Source organism: Cololabis saira, chromosome 24 (assembly GCF_033807715.1).
Source record: "Cololabis saira isolate AMF1-May2022 chromosome 24, fColSai1.1, whole genome shotgun sequence".
Taxonomy (NCBI): domain Eukaryota; kingdom Metazoa; phylum Chordata; class Actinopteri; order Beloniformes; family Belonidae; genus Cololabis; species Cololabis saira.
Window position 1 is genome coordinate 8,928,032 of NC_084610.1, and position 18,140 is coordinate 8,946,171.

Below are 18,140 nucleotides of genomic sequence, written 5' to 3' on the forward strand. Positions count from 1 at the left end.
GGTTTATCCTAAGGTCTTCAAGGTGCTCACGGTAAATGCTATTTGTGAAAATGTTATTGAAATAATACCTTCATGTAGCTCATTTGTTAGTTTTTCTGTCTGTACTACGTTTAAAGTGTAAGGAAGTATTGTGTGATTTTGTAGTTTTTGTGGTTCTTGCTTTCAAAATTTACAGCAAGCTTTTTTAAAGACCCTCAATATCCATTTCATTTATTGACATGTAGAGTATTGATGTTTCTTCTATTATAATTTTTTTTCTACAGTTACTACAGTTACAGCTTGAGTGGCTCAACTCAAGATGTTTAATTTAAATATGTGAGGATATCATGGCTGCAGCCTGTTTTGCTTGTGAAGCGTATTGTGGCATGTCTGTGGCTCAGATCGGGAATCTCTGCATCGTAGGGGCCCCCAAATAGTTGTGCATAAGGTCCCCACTAAGCTAGAAACGGCACTGCAATGGGAAGGTTTTCTTCCCAACTGACTGACTACGTCCAGCTAACAGAAAAACTTGCACAACTCTAATAGGCAGTGGCTTTAAATCTGGGATGGTGTTTTGCTCCTTGATTTCCAAATTTGGAAACATCCCAAAGGGAAGAGGTGATAAGCTGTTTTGGAGCCCAATTTCCACCAAGAAAGCTTAGTTGTGACTCTGATTAAACAGTAATAAAGCCCCAGGTAAGCACCAGCACATGCTGGACAGAACAAGCTCCAGACTTCCAGCAGGAACGAGCAGAGGTTGCTGTTCCACAGCAAAGCTGTCCTTACTAAAGTCAGGGTCGACAGGTCGTCACAGCCTCCTGTCCCGTATCTGGGAATAGGTTTTACATACGTAGGAAAAGAGGGCTCCGCAGAATTATCTCCTGAATACTAATGATCACCCTCTTGCTCCCCTTTATCAACCCCTCACATTCTGCCGTCCCCACAAGTCTCTGAAAATGTTAAAATAATAAAAAGATAAAACCTGAGAAAGATGAGAGACTTTACAATATATTAGCAAGAGCCATAGGCTCTGCGTTGGTTTAACGCGGAACCATAAATCAGCCTTTAGTTCCCTGACCGCGTCACCTTGTCTTCACACAGGAAGATTTAATTGAATTTTAAACAGTTACACCACAGTTATTTACTCCAATTCCTCATCATTTCATTTCATATGTTACAAGACAAATGAATCATGTTAACTGTAAAGAAATCACAACACTGAATGTTAATAAATGGCAACTTTATTGTTAAAAAATAAAAACATAAGTTGTATATAAATAACATTTATGCACTACTGCTGGCTCAAGGAAGGGCTGCGTGTCTTCTGAAGGTGTCGTTGAAGCTTCAGGTGCTTGGAAGATCTGAAACCATGAACAGAAAAAAATGTATTACGGTACTAATAGAGCTCCGTAACACGGGGTAACACTGGAGCTAAGCTAAATACTTAGCCCATGCAAAGATCATACTTGTAAACAAATATAAATAATATAAAAAATTAACGTCACTTACCGCTGACTCGTGTGCAGTTGCCGGGTCCGTACTGTTGGTACTGATCCTTTTATGAGGGTAAATGTCGATGCAAAACCTAATGTCTAATGTCCCTCGTTGTGGAAACAGCCACCGCTTCTAAACAACGGCGGACACTCTGCCCGGCGGAGTTGGTTGTGGGCGTGGTTTCAGCAGCGGAGGAGACCGAGGCGTGGTTTGCATTTTGCTTACGTAACGAAAATGCACAAATCTGAACGGCTCGTAAAAGTCACATGACACTGGAAGGATCCTCCGGGCGGGGTGACCAGACCCTGCAGAATTTAGTTGCTTTCCTCAGATTCTGTGTTGGCAGGCTGAGGGGAGACCACTTTATATAGGTTAAAGCAAGAAAAAACATATTTTTCATAATAGGTCCCCTTTAAACAAGATCCGTCACTTTAACTACAAACAGGCTGAGAATAAAAACCTGAAAACAGAAACAGAAAAAACAAAAGTCCTTCATAACAATATCCTGAGCCATCACGGTTTCATGTGAGCTGAAGACATTGGTGGTCTCAGTTCAGCATTAGGAAGAGGGTAGGAGGGGGGGTCACTGAATGCCCTTTTGGTTCTTGAAGATGTTCCTCCTCCATAAGAGATTTATCAGTGAAGCTCTATAGCTTCTCAAAGTTGCTCCTCATCCTCTTTAGGTTCCGTTCTCTTCATTTTATTGGGCACTAACAGATTGGTCAGTACAGTAAATTAATTCAGTAAAACAAAGGATCAAACCATCAAAAAAAAAAAACCACACTTTCGGTTTTTGCTATTTAATTGAATCTGTAGTTTCTAATTTAAATCTGTAGTTGAGGACAGTTGTCAACATCCATATTGAACATCCTTCTGGTGTGTAATTGAAGCAGTGAGGTGACCAGCTGTTTTTAACTGTTTGAGTAAGAAATCACCAGTCACAGAAAATAAAATTAGCTTTGTTTACAGCTGATGATAAATGGTTTAGTATTTTTTTTTTAGTCTTTATTCACTTTTCCCATGAGAACACTCATCTAAAAGAAAACAAATACTCGTGAATTAATGTCACAAGCTTGTGTTTGCTTCATAAATGATGCCACCTCCTAAAGGACAGTGATGATAGCAGTTCATAGAGAGAATTTTAAAGGAAGACATCAAGTCCTGTTTAAAGATTGTAACCCAAATTGCCTAAAATTAGTTTCTCAGTCACAGTGAATGGATGCAAACAGAGATGAAGGAAGACCACCTGCCTGGCCGGCCGTCTGTGAGGGTCCGGCCTGATCTCCGTTATGAACTCTCCTCTCATGACTTTACTTTAGTGCCAAATGTCCACCAGCAGGGACATTTTAATGAAGGACGTCCTTACAAAGTTGCCTACGGGGTGCTGCAGAAAAAAAGTTAAGTCATTGAAGTTTAAAGATGTGAATTAATGAAATGACGGGAAAGAGCAGATTCAGTCAGTTCTCCAGTATTTACAAGTCAAACGCTGAGATTGCCTGTTCTCATTAGGTTAATGCAGCTAAGAAAGACAAAACATTACTTTGGTTTACTTTACCTACCTTTTAACCCAAAAGCTCAAGTAATTTCAGATAAACCTATGGGATCAAATGTTTACAATTTCTACTAAGTAGTTATTTCAGTTCCATCATGTTTGTTGTCTGCTTGACCTTCAGTGTCACCAGTTTATTTACAGTGGTTCGATTTGCCATTTTTTAGTGAAAAACAAACATTTTATTTGCATAGCGCTCCATCTTTTTCACTTTATAAATGACTCCCATTTCCCTCATGGAGGATTGTTTATTCAGTGTTCGTTTAATATGGCTGATGCTCAGATAAAGATGTGTTTGTCTAAAACAATGAACTATAAATTGGGTGTTTGCAGCGGCGATTAACGGGTCCTCTGCATGGGATTGTGGTGCAGATCATAAATAACTATTGTAATGTGGGTGTAAACGTGGGGAGAATACGAGGGGATAAAAACGATCAGATCAGCCTGCATGTCAGGCTCACGTTGGATTGGGATCTCAGCCAGGTGTGTGTGTCATCTCTCCTGTGTGACATCAGTCCCGGAAGTTCGAAGGTCATTATTTAGCATTTAACTAATGCTTCAAACAATATTAAAACCATTAAATATCCATTAAATGTCCTGTATAGAGAGCAGCTTCAGTCCCATTCAGCCTCACAGTCTTTGCATGCTCAAAGGCTGAGGTTCAGAGGTTGCTGGTCCCCACACCCCATCTAAAACTAGGGGAGTGTCCATTTCAAACAGTTGCACTTCAGAAGTTTTAACTGCCAGCTTTTGAAAGAAAAAATAAGAAAGAAAAATGTGACAATGAGGCTGATTAGTGATTTTAGTGGTGGAGTTTTCAATTTCAGTAAGTGAAACAGACTTTGGAAATAAAGCCACGGGCTGTAAGGTTGAGGAACAAAGTGAATGAAACTGTTTTCATTTTAAATCCACCAAATCCCCCAGAGAACAGCTAATTTAATTATTGTTTACCAGCATTCAATGTTATTTTTTATGCATGGGCTGTCACGTTCTCTATGGTATATGTTAGAAATGAGAGATGCAAGATAGCACAAGCCTTTTTTTTCTCAATAAAAAGGTGTATAAACAAAAGCGGTGTATGTTTGGCTTAAGCTCAGCCGGCTGGTGAATGTGTTGCGGCGGGCTGTCGCTGCCAGTGTTATCAGCAGCCAGATTTATCGGGGATCCCTAAGCCACTCAGGGGCTGATCCTGAGTGGTTGTGTTGTGCGTTGAGGATGCGCCGCGGCCAGCCTGGAGCCTGGGCAATGTGCAAAACAAAGGAAAATATGATTGCATAAAGCCAGAGGTAAAATGAGAGGAAATAGAACCAGATCCTTGTTTTGTGGGAACATGTCAGTGCAGCTGAGGTTGATGGCTGTGTGTGTAGAAGCAGAACAGGTTACACATTCAGGTGTAAAGATGAATATTATAATTGGAACTGTTCTATATATTGTTTGTTGCACAACCTATCATTAGTATAGACATAAGTAGAAAAATCTGTAAACTTGACCAATGTCATATGAATATTGGTTTATGGTGTCCCCATATGATCTGATGGTTTGGGCTCAGCTCGTTTGTTTCCATTTAATAAAACGTTCGGCTTTGAGAACTAAGCTGAAGGTTTTGACAGTGGTATCAGTAGCTCTAGTGCAGGGATCAGCAACCCGCAGCTCTTTAGCGCCGCCCTAGTGGCTCCTGGAGCTTTTTCAAAAATGTTTGACCTTTTTCTTCTTCTTTTTTTTCCTCCTTTTTTCCTTCTTTTTTTTCTTTTTTCCTTTTTCTTGCCTTATTTCCTCTTTTTCTTCCTTTTTCCTTTCCTTTTTCATCTCAACATTTCTACTTTTTCTTGAAATTTTGACTTTTTTCTCAACATTTCAACTTTTTCACGAAATTGCGACTATTTCCTCAACATTTCGACTTTTTTCCTTAACATTTCGACTTTTTTCTCGACATTTCGACTTTTTTCTCGAAGTGCATAATGAAAAAAAAATCTTCCCCCAGTTATAACTAATATAGAAACATGCAGCATGTGTTGTCTTCATTCTAAGGCTAATACAAGACTTTTCATTACATATTTGTTTTTTGTATTTTGGTCCAATACGGCTCTTTCAACATTTTGGGTGACCGACCGCTGCTCTAGTGCGTCTACTGCAGTTTCTGCATTAGTTGATGTTTGGTCCATCAAATGATTTAAGGTCAAAAGTAAAACCAAACAACCTAACCCCTTAGTCAAATCAGTGTGTTGGCAAGTACACCAAAGGCATTCTCATTCCCCTCCATGTCAACTACATAAATTTTATGATGCCACGTACAATACTGATAATGTCTAGAAGCTCTGAGGCCAGACGGTGTGTCATACTTTTAAGAACCCTGCTGGCAGAGACTCAAGGCAGCAAGTGGGGGAGTTCAGGTGGTGGATGATCATCCAGGTTCTTATGAGCGATTTTAAAACCAACCTCAAAACCCACTTTTACTCATTGGCTCTTAACCCAGTATGAGACCTAGCTCTGTTTTTAGTGGTTTTATGTAATTTTATTTGTTTATTTAATTGTTTTTATTGTCTTTTGCCGTTTGTCCTCTTATGTACAGCACTTTGTTTCAGCTGTGGTTGTTTTAAAGCGCTTTATAAATAAAGTTGAGTTGAGTTGATGGACAAAATTGTATCAAGGTTTCTGTCAGTGGACACACAGATCCTATAGCAGAGTAACACTGACTGACTTTTGTCGGGAAAGAAACTCCACAAAAGATGGTTTTGAAACATAAACAATCATATATAAGCAAACATCTTAGTTCTTTCACATCAGTGGTTGAGTTTTCTTTAGCGTTCATCTTAAGAGTATCCTTAACTATTTCTGCCTCCTATGAAAGCAGTGCCTGTTAAATATTAAAATATTCTTCCATTTTGCCAGTTAATCACCTTAAAAGAACCAAGCTTTTTTTTTTTTTCCAAGCGGAGTGATTAATCAAATCCTGTTATATTCTGTCACACTCCTTAAGTCAGCAGCTGCCGCATACTCGTGCTCAAAATCAGGAAGCGCCTTCCTTCGCTGCGTCTCACAGCAGCTGGAAGACTCAGCTGTTGTAACAGCTGTTTCTGAATCTGCCCAACACCTGGTAAGAAATGAAAACAAGAAGGAGATTCTGCTGTTGCTGATGTAAGAGAGCCTCACGTAGTGGCCTGTTGCTTTAGGCTCTCACTGTAGCTGTATTTGAAGGACCTGAGCAGCGAGAACAAGTTCCCAAAAAAGAATATTAACCTTGTCTTTAACATGCACTTTTATAGGGACAAAGAGCATTTTTCTCACACAGCAATAAAACGTCACCCACAATATCATCTTTTTTCTTTTTAACTGTTAATATGCGAGCTGGTGTGGAGACTGCAGGTAATCAGGTCATTTCAAACTTTTGCCTTCAGGCTGGTTAATGAGCTCGCTATTTACAATCTGTTCTCAGTGAAAAGAAAAAAGATCACGTGTGGCACAAACTATTTCATTATTTTGCCAAGAGTTATCCATTTTGGCGTTGTGCGAGGCCGGTCGAAGGTTAGTTCACCCTTCCAGATCAGGCGTGCCTCGAACAAGGGCTACATAAGTTTGATGCCAACTACAAAATGAGTTTAGTTGCAGTTCCTAGACTGACCACATGGGGGCTGACTCCAATAGTAACTCAATCCCATTGACACCCACGTTAACATGTACTCTTTTACAGCCTGGGGAGAAAAAGGTTCAGGTCTCCATGGCTAAATTTCTTATCCATGATAACTGTTTGGGGAGTTAATTTTTTGTGGCTAAAATTTTACAAGACACCAAAATGTATGTATAAGTATTGGCACAGAGTTTAGTATGTATTTATGTATGTATTTATATATTTAAATAAATATGTCTAGTTCTTTTCAGGGACATGTAGCAGTCCTACATCCTGACCATCTTCCCCAACCAATGGTGTATCATCTTCATAATGTACGCCTCTGTAAATACACCTCATTCCATTTCATATACATTAACAAACGAGTGAAAACCGAGTTGGATGCATCTGATTTGTCACATCATAACAGAGCTGGAAAACAATGGATTGTCAATCTGAGCCGCTCTTCTGCAGTATTATGCAGCATTTTCATGCATGCCGCCATAGACTGTAGTCTTTGTGTATATTCCTGACTAAATTTGGCACAAAAAATTGTTAAAAGGGCATTAGATAACTTTTACGCAGTTACCAGTGTACCTCACAAGTGAATCCCACATTACAATATGTGACCATAGCATTGGTCACAACAACGGTAGTAATATTTACTTCTGTCGTCCAAATCTGAAAGACCATCATGATTCCTGCAGCTTATCACAAATTACATAAACTTTAGGGCGCCTTGCTATGTACTAACCATAAACGCAGCATGCAGTGCCCACTGTTTACTGCGTAAAGGCAGCTCGGACTGCAGCACCTCTTTTCAAAATAGTCTACAGCATAATATATGATGAGTCAGTTTTCATTTGAAGTTATATTCAGCTAATTATGTATCCTGATATGTAAAACATGAAAACAGAGGACATGTTTTCTTTTCCGCTTGTCTGAGTTCAGTATTCTCTATTAATGTGCAAATCCTGAAATATAATTGTTCCCAGTTCATCTTCTTGCAGTTCCACATTTTACTGGCTCAACTAATCCGCTCTCCCGTTCTCTCTTTTATCGCCTGTTCTCTTGTCTTACATTGCTCGCATTTGTCAGAGTGAGTGCTCCAGTGCTTCATGTTTATTTTTATACAGACTTTAATGAAATCGTTGTAATGAACGTCTTGGCTGTGAGTCCCACCAATCATACCTGACTCAATTACAGTGTGGCTTCTTTGAGATGGTTCCTCGAGCTTTGTGTTCCTGTTTGTCAGCGCTGCAGCTCCCATCATCCCCTGACAATCAGCTTATGAATAAATACATGCGTGCTGTTTTTTCGCTTTGATTCACCAACTTCATGGACAGACAGGAAGGTCTTAATTCTGCTAATTAGTTTGTGTCGGAGTAACAGGACAGGTGAGAGGGTCAACATGCTGAACAGGCCAAGCAAGGGCTTTAAAGGTTCTTCTGTCACTAATTTCATTTTAGCAACCCACTTATTTGCTTTTTGAGCCAATTAAAGAGAATAATAACTAAATAAATAAATAAAACTCAAACTGTGTGTACGAGGTTTATAATTATTGTGTAAATTACACTTAATTTTGACTGATTCATCCTAAAATAAGATCCAGGGTATAATTAATCAAAATCAGAGATGCAATTTGTGATCAGTTATTTCACCCAACAACTTTAATTTCACATAAGTCAAAAAAATATTTCTTAGACCAATAATCAGAAACTTGAGTAATTTTCTTTCTTTATTTCATGTGTAATTGTTATTTTTTCTGTTTGCCAAGTTGATTACCCCCTGATTACCCCCCTGCTGTCCAGACCAGTTGTAATTAGTTATTACCGTCTCTCTCTTCTTCTGTTGTCTCAGTTCCTTTGTGACGAGCTCTTCAGCTGCTTGTTTTCATGAAACTGTGATGGCTGTTGGACTTTAGCTTTATCCCAGTTCTCGCCTCGCGTCTCATTTTTACCTGTACGGTGAAAACTTGCTTGTGCTTTGTATGCAGGTTCGCCTCATGGACTAATTACCTCTGCTTGACCTTTGCTCCATTTAATTAACCTATTTTTTAGATTTAAAATAAAGATAAGGGTCACAAATGTTGCATCTTGTTGAAAGATAAAATCTGCATCCCTGAGGACACAGACACAGCTCTTTTGATAAACTTAAAATACGGAGGTCCAATGCACTTCCAATTAAGAAGTTTCATCTTATCTCCTGAACAGCTGAGTAAGTGTATTTAGTATTTTTCCTATGGTTGAAGTCTCTCACTTATAGTTTCCTAATTAAAAAGCAATCAGGCTTCAGTGTATATTTGTATGTATATTTCTGCCCATTTTCACGTCAGCCTGTTAACTTCCAGCTCCAACATCTCATCCAAATCTAAATGCAGACTTAAGTCTTCCACACACGAGCTCACAGCCTGATGGCTTATGTCACGGTGGCTTCAAATCTAAGAGTCGCTAAATTATAGATGCAAGATTGAAGATAAATGACATCACCACTTTCAGTATCACTCCAATGTTTTTTGAGTGAGATGAATTTATCAGTTCTGTCAGGGTGGCAGAAAGTCTTACACCATATTATTTTTATCTAAACAATCTAAATAATTATACAACACTATCATTACTGATATAAATTATATTTATTTCTAAGAATTAATTTGGGGACTGAACAAAAGCTAAATATTTAGAAAATGATCAGTTTTAGAGAATAATGTTATCTTTCTGGAGCTAGACAGGGTTTATTTGCATCTTACAGTACGGTATGTCCCATTGGTATACAGTAAAAGATGCACATAGAAGGCACATTATTAGAGTGTAAACTTTGCAAAGCCGGATTAAAAGGGCTGATTTTGTCCTTAAGTAAATATGAAAGTAGCCTGAAGTAGCCTACAGCTACGTAAAATATGTTTCCATAGAGCCGACTTCTAAAACATCTCTTTCTAGAAGTCTTGTAGAACTGTGTTACTTTGATGCTAAACGATGTGGACAGGAACATATTTTTTGGTCTATCCACGTCTTTTTAAGTCAAGTATATTTACTGTATGTACCTCGAACTCACAATTACTTTTTTTTTTTTCCAAAAAAGCTGCTTTAGATCAAAGTATAACAGGAACTAGAAGCAGTGGGAGGGTGGGAGGGAGGACAGCGCATGTGATGAACAAAGAAAAAGATTTAATTATTTAAGGGGAACAATAGAAAGAAAAAAAACTATGCTAAGAAGTTCATTGAAACACAGCAAGCGTGTAAAATTGTCCCCTAGGACGTTTCCTCAGAGAGGAATTACTTTGTAGTGCGCTGAGCCAAAGTGGAGTGAAAGTGAACACCGTGTATAAATTATGAATTAACATCGGACCTTAAGGAAAGTGTAGGTCATGATCTCTTGCTTCTGCAACTGAGATCATCACAGAAGTCCTCCATTAAGGCTACAACTGCATCATGTTCTTCCAGCTGGCTTTGTTTCCCAACAACTAACGGACAAGCAAAGTCATCTTTTCTTAATGGATGTTTGTGATTCCTCCGACTTCTTAACATGTTTCCTAAGCTCCATCTGTTTCTCTCTCCCGTTTTTTTCCCCCGATCCTTCCTTCGCACAGACAGCAACTTTGTTCTGGGGAATGCTCAAGTCCAGTCCCTGTATCCCATAGTCTACTGCTCCGATGGCTTCTGCGAGCTGACGGGCTTCGCTCGGGGCGAGCTGATGCAGAAGAGCTGCATGTGTCACTTCTTGTATGGCAGCGAGACCAGTGAACGCCTCACCTCACAAATGCAAAAAGCTCTGGATGAACGCCGGGAGTTCAAGACGGAGATCGTTCTGTACAAGAAGACTGGTAGGACCGAGTTGCTTGAGGACGCTGTCAAAGTCAATCACGCTCATGACATAAATAGTAGTTAAGTAAAACTTGACATGTTTTTATTCTGTCCTCTCTGAAAAGGCTCCATGTTCTGGTGTCTGCTGGACATAGTTCCCATCAAGAATGAGAAGGGGGAGGTGGTTCTTTTCCTGGTCTCGCACAAGGATATCACAGAAAATAAGGACCTGGACCACGGCAATGAACCTGACGCTGGTGAGAACCAACACGAGGAAGAGGGTTGGACATCCAGCTTCTCTGTAATCAGGAGAAATGATTCAGTAGAGCCTCTGCAGAAGAGGTTTCATTCTTAGGAGTCTAAGTGCTGTAGTCAATCAAAAAAACCTTTTTCACTGTTTAGTACAATGTTCTCCAGACTAATATCATAAAATTAACCACTTGTAGGGCATTCAAAGGCTGAGTCATCTGTTTAAACCGTCCATCCAGCAGTAAGAGGGATGATAAAGTACAGATGATTGATTAAAAAGGAGGGAAAATGAGAACATTTACACTCATGAGGTTAATGCAGACTTCCATATTGTTCAGCGCTTTACGGATGGCTCGACAATTGAACGTCAACTCTCTCCTGTGGAGGCATCTGGGAGAGCCTGTTCTAGTTGTGTGTAATATGCACGGGGAGGAATTGCATAACTAAAAAAGAAGAAATAATGCATGGTGACAACTTAGTGAAGATACATGTAACCTGCTTTGTGGAATATTATGATAAAAGAAGCATGAATTTTTACTGTATTACACACAGTGGCAAACACTATATATTTAATACCCTGCAGAGGAAGAAGAACAATGCATAAACTCTCTACAATCCACTGCACAACTTAAAAACTATCCTCCGAAAAATAACACTGGCAAGAGGAGTTTTGCATCTGTACATGAGAGATCAGTCAAAATGAACACACTTGCATGTTGCATAAATGTACAGATAAAAACAAGGTGTCACATGAACTGCTGCAACCTACTAAATGAATTTGGTTTGGTAGTTTTTTGCACAAGCAATTGTACAAGGATTTAGAGATCCAGTTTTAGTATATAAATATTTAAGCTTATGGGAACAAAGTGTATTTGATGACAGCTCTGTACTAAACTACAAGCAGCTTTGCTTTGTTATTCTTCATAAACATAAACTCTGTCTCACTTGCAAATGGCAATGAAGAAACTGCACATACATGGAGTACTGTATGTCATCAGACCTGGCTGAATGTTTGCCGTCAGGTCTTTTCTTGACTATATGTGGTTGAGAGGACGGTAAAGCTGAGCTATGCCTATTATTACATTCACTGCATCAACATAACTCAGAACAGCAGGCTGGGCAGTCAAAGAAGATTTACTGTATGGCTCCAGGGATATAATGTTCTTGTAAATTTAGATTTCTTTTCTTTAGCATTGCCTCACGCTGCTATCAATGAATTTCTGCGGTTGCAGCATACAGCAGTGGTACAGCCGCTTGGTTATGATCCAGTACAAGGCTGACGGTTTTAGAAATACTTAGTAAAAACCTTCTGCCGACACTCAGCAGCAGAACGTTCCTCAGCATTCCTCAAAACTTTGATCGGCTTGCTACAGATGCTAAGACAAACACGCTCGGCTCAATATTTTGCATCATGAGTTTACAGATGAACATTTTAATAAACAACTCTACTTCAGTTTTCAATGATGGAAACATGGACTTATGAAGTTAAATTATAGCCTTTCAGACACAACATATGTATATTATGCAGGAAAATGACAGAGAATTTACTGAAAAGCTCAGATGTCCAACTGTTCACCATGAGGAGGAATCAGTCACATCTTAAACAACGGATGCCAGAACAGATTGTTTGAGCAGGTACGCCCAAACTTTTGCGTGGCAAATTAAAACATGAGGAAGATCAATATCAGTAAATATAGTCTTCAATTTGGCCTTTATTTATGACCTACGATAATATATACAGGACTGTCTCAGAAAATTAGAATATTGTGATTTTCTGTAATGCAATTACAAAAACGTCATACACTTTGGATTCATTACAAATAAACTGAAATATTGCAAGCCTTTTATTATTTTAATATTGCTGATTATGGCTTACAGTTTAAGATTCCCAGAATATTTTAATTTTTTTAGATAGGATATTTGAGTTTTCTTAAACTGTAAACCATGATCAGCAATATTAAAATAATAAAAGGCTTGCAATATTTCATTTGATTTGTAATGAATCCAGAATGTATGACATTTTTGTTTTTGTAATTGCATTATAGAAAATCACAATATTCTTATTTTCTGAGACAGTCCTGTACACACACATATACATATATATAAAATTATTTGATAGATGTAAGAATCTGGATTTGATGTGGGTAAGCGATGCTGAGAGACTCAAATGGATTTTTGATCATAAAGTATTTGCACTTGCTGACTATTTGGAGAAAGCGTGGGATAAACGAAGAAAAGTAACATATATTTAAAAATATCCATTCTGGTTTTTGATTTATTTATGTATTTTTGTTTTTCCGGTGTTCATTGTGCAGCTCCCAATTAAGTGTGTGTGATATTGTGTATTTGATGATTTTCTGTTTGTGGTGTCTTATAATCCCGTAAAGGGATGGGTCTTCGGACATGACACAAAAATAAAAATTCACACACACACACACACACACACACACACACACACACACACACACACACACACACACACACACACACACACACACACACACACACACACACACACACACACACACACACACACACACACACACACACACACACACACACACACACACACACACACACACACACACAGTTTCCATGGATCCGTTCTAGTTTCTCAGCTTCCCAGTGTTCTGTGTGTTTGTGGTTTCAGATGAGGAAAATGGTGTTGAGATCCAGCCGGTCAGTCGTCCTCCAGGGTGCAACATGGAGCGGCGGCGCAGTCGGGCCGTCCTCTACCAGTTGTCTGGACATCTCCAGAGACAGGACAAGAGCAAGAGCAAGCTAAAGCTCAACAACGTGAGACATGTTGGGACTTCTGAAGTGTCTAAGAAAGAAATGATCATTTTCTGTCCCACTCCCCTGATGGCTGTAACGCTCCTGTTTCCAGAGCGTTCTTGGAGCCAACGCCAACCCCGTCCCAGAGTATAAGGTGGCCGATGTCCAAAGGTCCCGCTTCATCCTCCTTCACTACGGTGCATTCAAGGCCGGCTGGGATTGGCTGATCCTGCTGGCCACCTTCTACGTAGCCATCACTGTTCCCTACAACGTCTGCTTCACTGCCGTGGAAACACGGGACGATGGCGACTCCACCGCTCGAAACCCTCCGAGTCACAGCGACATCTTGGTTGAGATACTTTTCATTATCGGTAAGACAACAGAAGATGTTTGTTTATCCCCTTTTTTTTGCTGGGTCTCAGAAAAAAATTCATTTATTTCTTGCCTGTTCTTCACATTTGGTCTTTGAGGGAGTTCTCGATATTTGAATTAAAAGAGCTTTAAAAACTCTTTGTCCCCTGATTGGATCTTTAAGCTGAACTGTGATCAGCATTCCCTGCAGCTGAAGCTGAACACCTCTATCTGTATCAGCTCTACTTTGGTAACCAAATCAAAGAAATCCCATGAACAGTATTAATTGAGGTATTAAAGAAATTGCTGTCATATTTCTGTATGTCAGTAGATTAGTGTAATCTAGTGTTCACTTTGAAAGAGTTATTTTCAACACTAATGAAACCTGAACAAAATATGCAAATAATACTTAATTTTCTTATTTGTACTGTTATTATTCTGTAGGAAATTGAACTTTATTTGCTGTTCACGCTTTGACTCGTTTAAGACGATACAGAATTTCTGTTCGCCTGAATTATTTCCCTCCTATTCAGTGTAATATGGGTACTTTTTATAATTACTTCTCTATAAGGACAAGAAATACAATGTAAAAAGTTTGTAGATGTTTACTCAGAGCAGCAGAAAGGAACTTTGGCAGCTCAGTGGATTTACTCTGGTTCGGTCTCTTTAGTCAGTTTTTCTCTCCAGTTAGATATCACTGCCTCAAAGTAGTTAAATATCCCCTCAAATCAAGCTGAAACTGACATTTACACATATAAAAATGGCTTTTAAAATCAGCTTTGTTACATGATTTGTGACCTCCATTTCTGGTCCACATTATCAACTGTCCTTGAATTTATATGACGTATGGACCCAAATAAGGCCCTTCTGTAAAGCCCCCCCTGTGTGTGACTTCTCATTTTCCTGTACGATTGTACTAACCAGGCCAGACTTGCATCCCTTCTGTAACAAAACCTGAGGCCTGGATGAAGTTTGTCCTTGTTTGTAGGTAATCGGGGTCGAGCCGAGTTCACTAAGCTCTTACAGCCTCATGATTGTCAGACAAGGTCATCCGAGCAACTGCATGTCCCAAGATGGAGTAACAAGTTCTCTGAAGTGCCAAAGTGAATGTCATCACTCAGATGTTCCTGTGTGTGTGCGCTAGATATTGTTTTGAACTTCCGGACGACCTACGTAAGCACATCTGGACAGGTGGTGTACGACGCCCGCTCTATATGCATTCACTACGTCACCTCCTGGCTGTTCGTGGACCTGATTGCTGCCTTGCCCTTTGACCTGCTCTACGCCTTCAATATCAGCGTGGTGAGTCCAACAGACACAACATTGAGTTTTGATTTTGTCAAGTTTCAACGTGCAAACATCTTGTATGAGTGCACGAATCCTTCATGCTCCACTCTTCCTGTACTTTTTGTGTACCGTAATCAGGAGTGACGCAAATTTAACAGACGTCATTCTTTTATCAGCCGTACTCTCCTGGTGTTCAACTCTCAACAGGAAACGATTTAATTAAGACCATAAAGAGCCAACAAATGCATGGCGGTCACCATAGCAACAGCCCTCTCGCATACACTTGAATGGACTGAAGATCACTTTTTGCTGCATATTTCATTGAAATCCTGCTCTTTGTCAGAGCAGTGTTTACTGTGGTGGCTGCAAGGGAGGAAAGCTCAGTCCTGGCTTCACTAAATAGCTCATTATTAGCTGGTAACTAGTAATTAAGTTGATGGGCATGATGAGTACAAAGTTTAAGAGCAGCAGTTTAGCAAGATGACGTGCAGGGCCTCCTGGCAGCTGATACGGATCGTGATGAGAATCATCATCACAACACGATAGGTGGTGCCTTTCATTGTTCTGAACTCTTGTTGCAGTCAAATTCAAGTTGTGATTTGGGCCCTCCTCACAGATAATGGTGCATGCAGATTTGTTTAACCACTTGAGGAGCAGTTTATCTGACAAAGAAGCTGGAGCTTGTGGAAGCAACAAAGACTAGGTGAAAGGAGCAGGTGGTGAAATCCCAGCTTTCAGTGCAGCAACATAGCTGTCATTAAGATTATGTGGCATATATCTACATCTAAACATGCTGTAATGGACTTGATTCTGGGTGTATGGGGTCTTTTTGGGTACTCTTTAAATTTTAACCTTGGTTTGCTTATGCTCTTGTTGTTTGGACTTCTGTTTTGCGTCTAGTTTTATTTTGAAAGCATTTCCCTGTGTCTGTGACTTCCTCTGTTCTCTTCTGTTGTAATTGAGCACACCTGTGTCTTAGGGCTGTGCGATTAATCGATTTTAAATCTAAATCGGATTTATTAATCACAATCGATGTTAAAAAAAGGAAAATCGGAAAATCGATTTTCCTTTTTTGCAGCTGGCTGCATGTGTCTAGTCATCTTTGTTTGGTCAAGAAAATTGTAAATGTTGTCACTTTACTAAACTCAAGGAGGATTTACAGTATATTTCAATTGCACTTAATTCCCAATAGGGACATTTGTTAGCTATTTTTCTTTAAAAATAAAGATAAAATATTTGAAACAACTTATTCCATTGTCTTTTGTAATTTTACCAAAAAAAAAGAAAATCGGGTTTTCAGAGAAAAAAAAAAAAATCGGGATTTTATTTTTGTCCAAAATCGCCCAGCCCTACTGTGTCTCTTTAGCTCTTTCATCACTTTTGGTTTTACTTTGTTCTGATTGCTCCCGTTTCCATGGTCTTGTGCATTTGGGACCTTCCCCTGCAACCCTGACACACATCTTCTCATAATAGCATCCAAAAACAATCAAAGAAAAGTCAGCAAGTAAATACCTGAACAACAACTATAAAATCTGAACCACATACTGATACAAAGACACATTGGTTATATTATTACTGCAAGCTGACACCAGGATGTCAAATAAAAAGGCCAAAATTACAAAGTTTATTGCCAGATCAAACCTTAACTTGCAAGTTAAGCAAGAAGATGGCGACGTCAGGGTCCATTTTGCACGTTTTTTACCAGAACGATCTGGGCTGGACCAGAGTTTGGTGTTTTGTAAATTATGAAGATGAAAAAGTTGTGTTGCTTCGAAATCTGTATTTTATAAAGTATTGCAATATAGAGAGCCAAGTGCATGGACTTCAGTGCATGTGATCATCTGTGCTGTGAGCTAAAGGTGTTGTAATGTGTTGTAATGGAGACTTCTGGTTGCTGTAAGCATTTGTTAGTCAGTTGTTGAATGCAGCAAAGCATGCATGTCTTATAACCGCAGCCCAAAGGGGCGGTGCTGTATTTCCCCACCTGAAAGATCGTACCTGTCTCACCTGGTTCTGAGCTGGAGTCTGACTTTAAAAATACCTACCAGCGCTACGTTATAGCAGTCAATTTGTAATATTACCACAATTTCAGCAGATCGTTGTGTTAAATCAGGGCAGAGTCACATATTATTGAGATAATTCTGTGCAGAATCACAGAATGATATCAGTAGAGGATGATAGTGGACTTCTTCTGTTTCCACCAGAATGTATTCATCTTTTTCTGATAAAGTGTAATTATTTTTAATAGTCTGCGTTCCCGGTGCCAGGAGGCACTCTCATGGTTTTCAGCATCAAGGAAAAAACTCCTGAGACGTTGCTTGTTATCAGGACGACTGATTAAATTCCTCAGTATCCATGGGCACTAATTCTAATTACTCAACTTATTTCACTGCAGAAACTTTCAAAAGTCACAGGAAATGCTCTCCACTACCTATCCAAGCGGTAACTAATCAAAGACTAATGAAGTGCAGTTCTGACATTTTCATGTGAGAAGTGTTCATACTCCATGTCCATCCCTCTCCCAGAACTTTGGGGTTCACATGCTGAAGACGGTGCGTCTGCTCCGCCTGCTGCGCCTGCTGCAGAAGCTGGATCGTTACTCCCAGTACAGCGCCGTGGTGCTCACGCTGCTCATGTCCACCTTCGCCCTGCTGGCACACTGGATGGCCTGTGTCTGGTACTTCATCGGCCGCAGCGAGATCGAAATTAATGACCCTGCGTCCTGGGATATAGGTTTGTGCTTCCAATTTAAATGTCTAAAATGATTTATTTAGTGAAAATCATAGATCCAGGACTGGTAAAGTAAAGCCCAGGTAGCTGGATATATAATTTCTATGACCGATTTCTCACTGGATGTTGAAATAGACACACCTGTAACGAAAACAAAACCATATATCTATAGAGATACAGAACAAAGCAAGAAGACATGACTTTATGAGCAATGTTTGCTTGTTTTTTCGCTGAGAAAACACTTCTAATTTCAGCGATCCATCCCCTCCCCTACTGTGCTCACTGGTGCCAACAACAACAATACTGGGAGGTGCGTGTGGTC

The 18,140-nt window shown here is 39.5% G+C and overlaps 1 protein-coding gene across 2 annotated transcripts in view; it reads left to right on the plus strand.

The window, feature by feature from the left end:
• The window catches only part of LOC133425423 (potassium voltage-gated channel subfamily H member 3-like), a 49,036-nt gene that overhangs the window by 4,064 nt on the left and 26,832 nt on the right, over window positions 1-18,140 (plus strand). For both annotated transcript variants that reach the window (XM_061716274.1, XM_061716275.1), the window contains exons 2-7: window positions 10,213-10,446; window positions 10,552-10,683; window positions 13,326-13,471; window positions 13,563-13,821; window positions 14,946-15,103; window positions 17,614-17,821. In XM_061716274.1, the coding sequence (XP_061572258.1) occupies window positions 10,213-10,446; window positions 10,552-10,683; window positions 13,326-13,471; window positions 13,563-13,821; window positions 14,946-15,103; window positions 17,614-17,821 (1,137 nt within the window). The remainder of the gene's footprint in view (window positions 1-10,212; window positions 10,447-10,551; window positions 10,684-13,325; window positions 13,472-13,562; window positions 13,822-14,945; window positions 15,104-17,613; window positions 17,822-18,140) is intronic.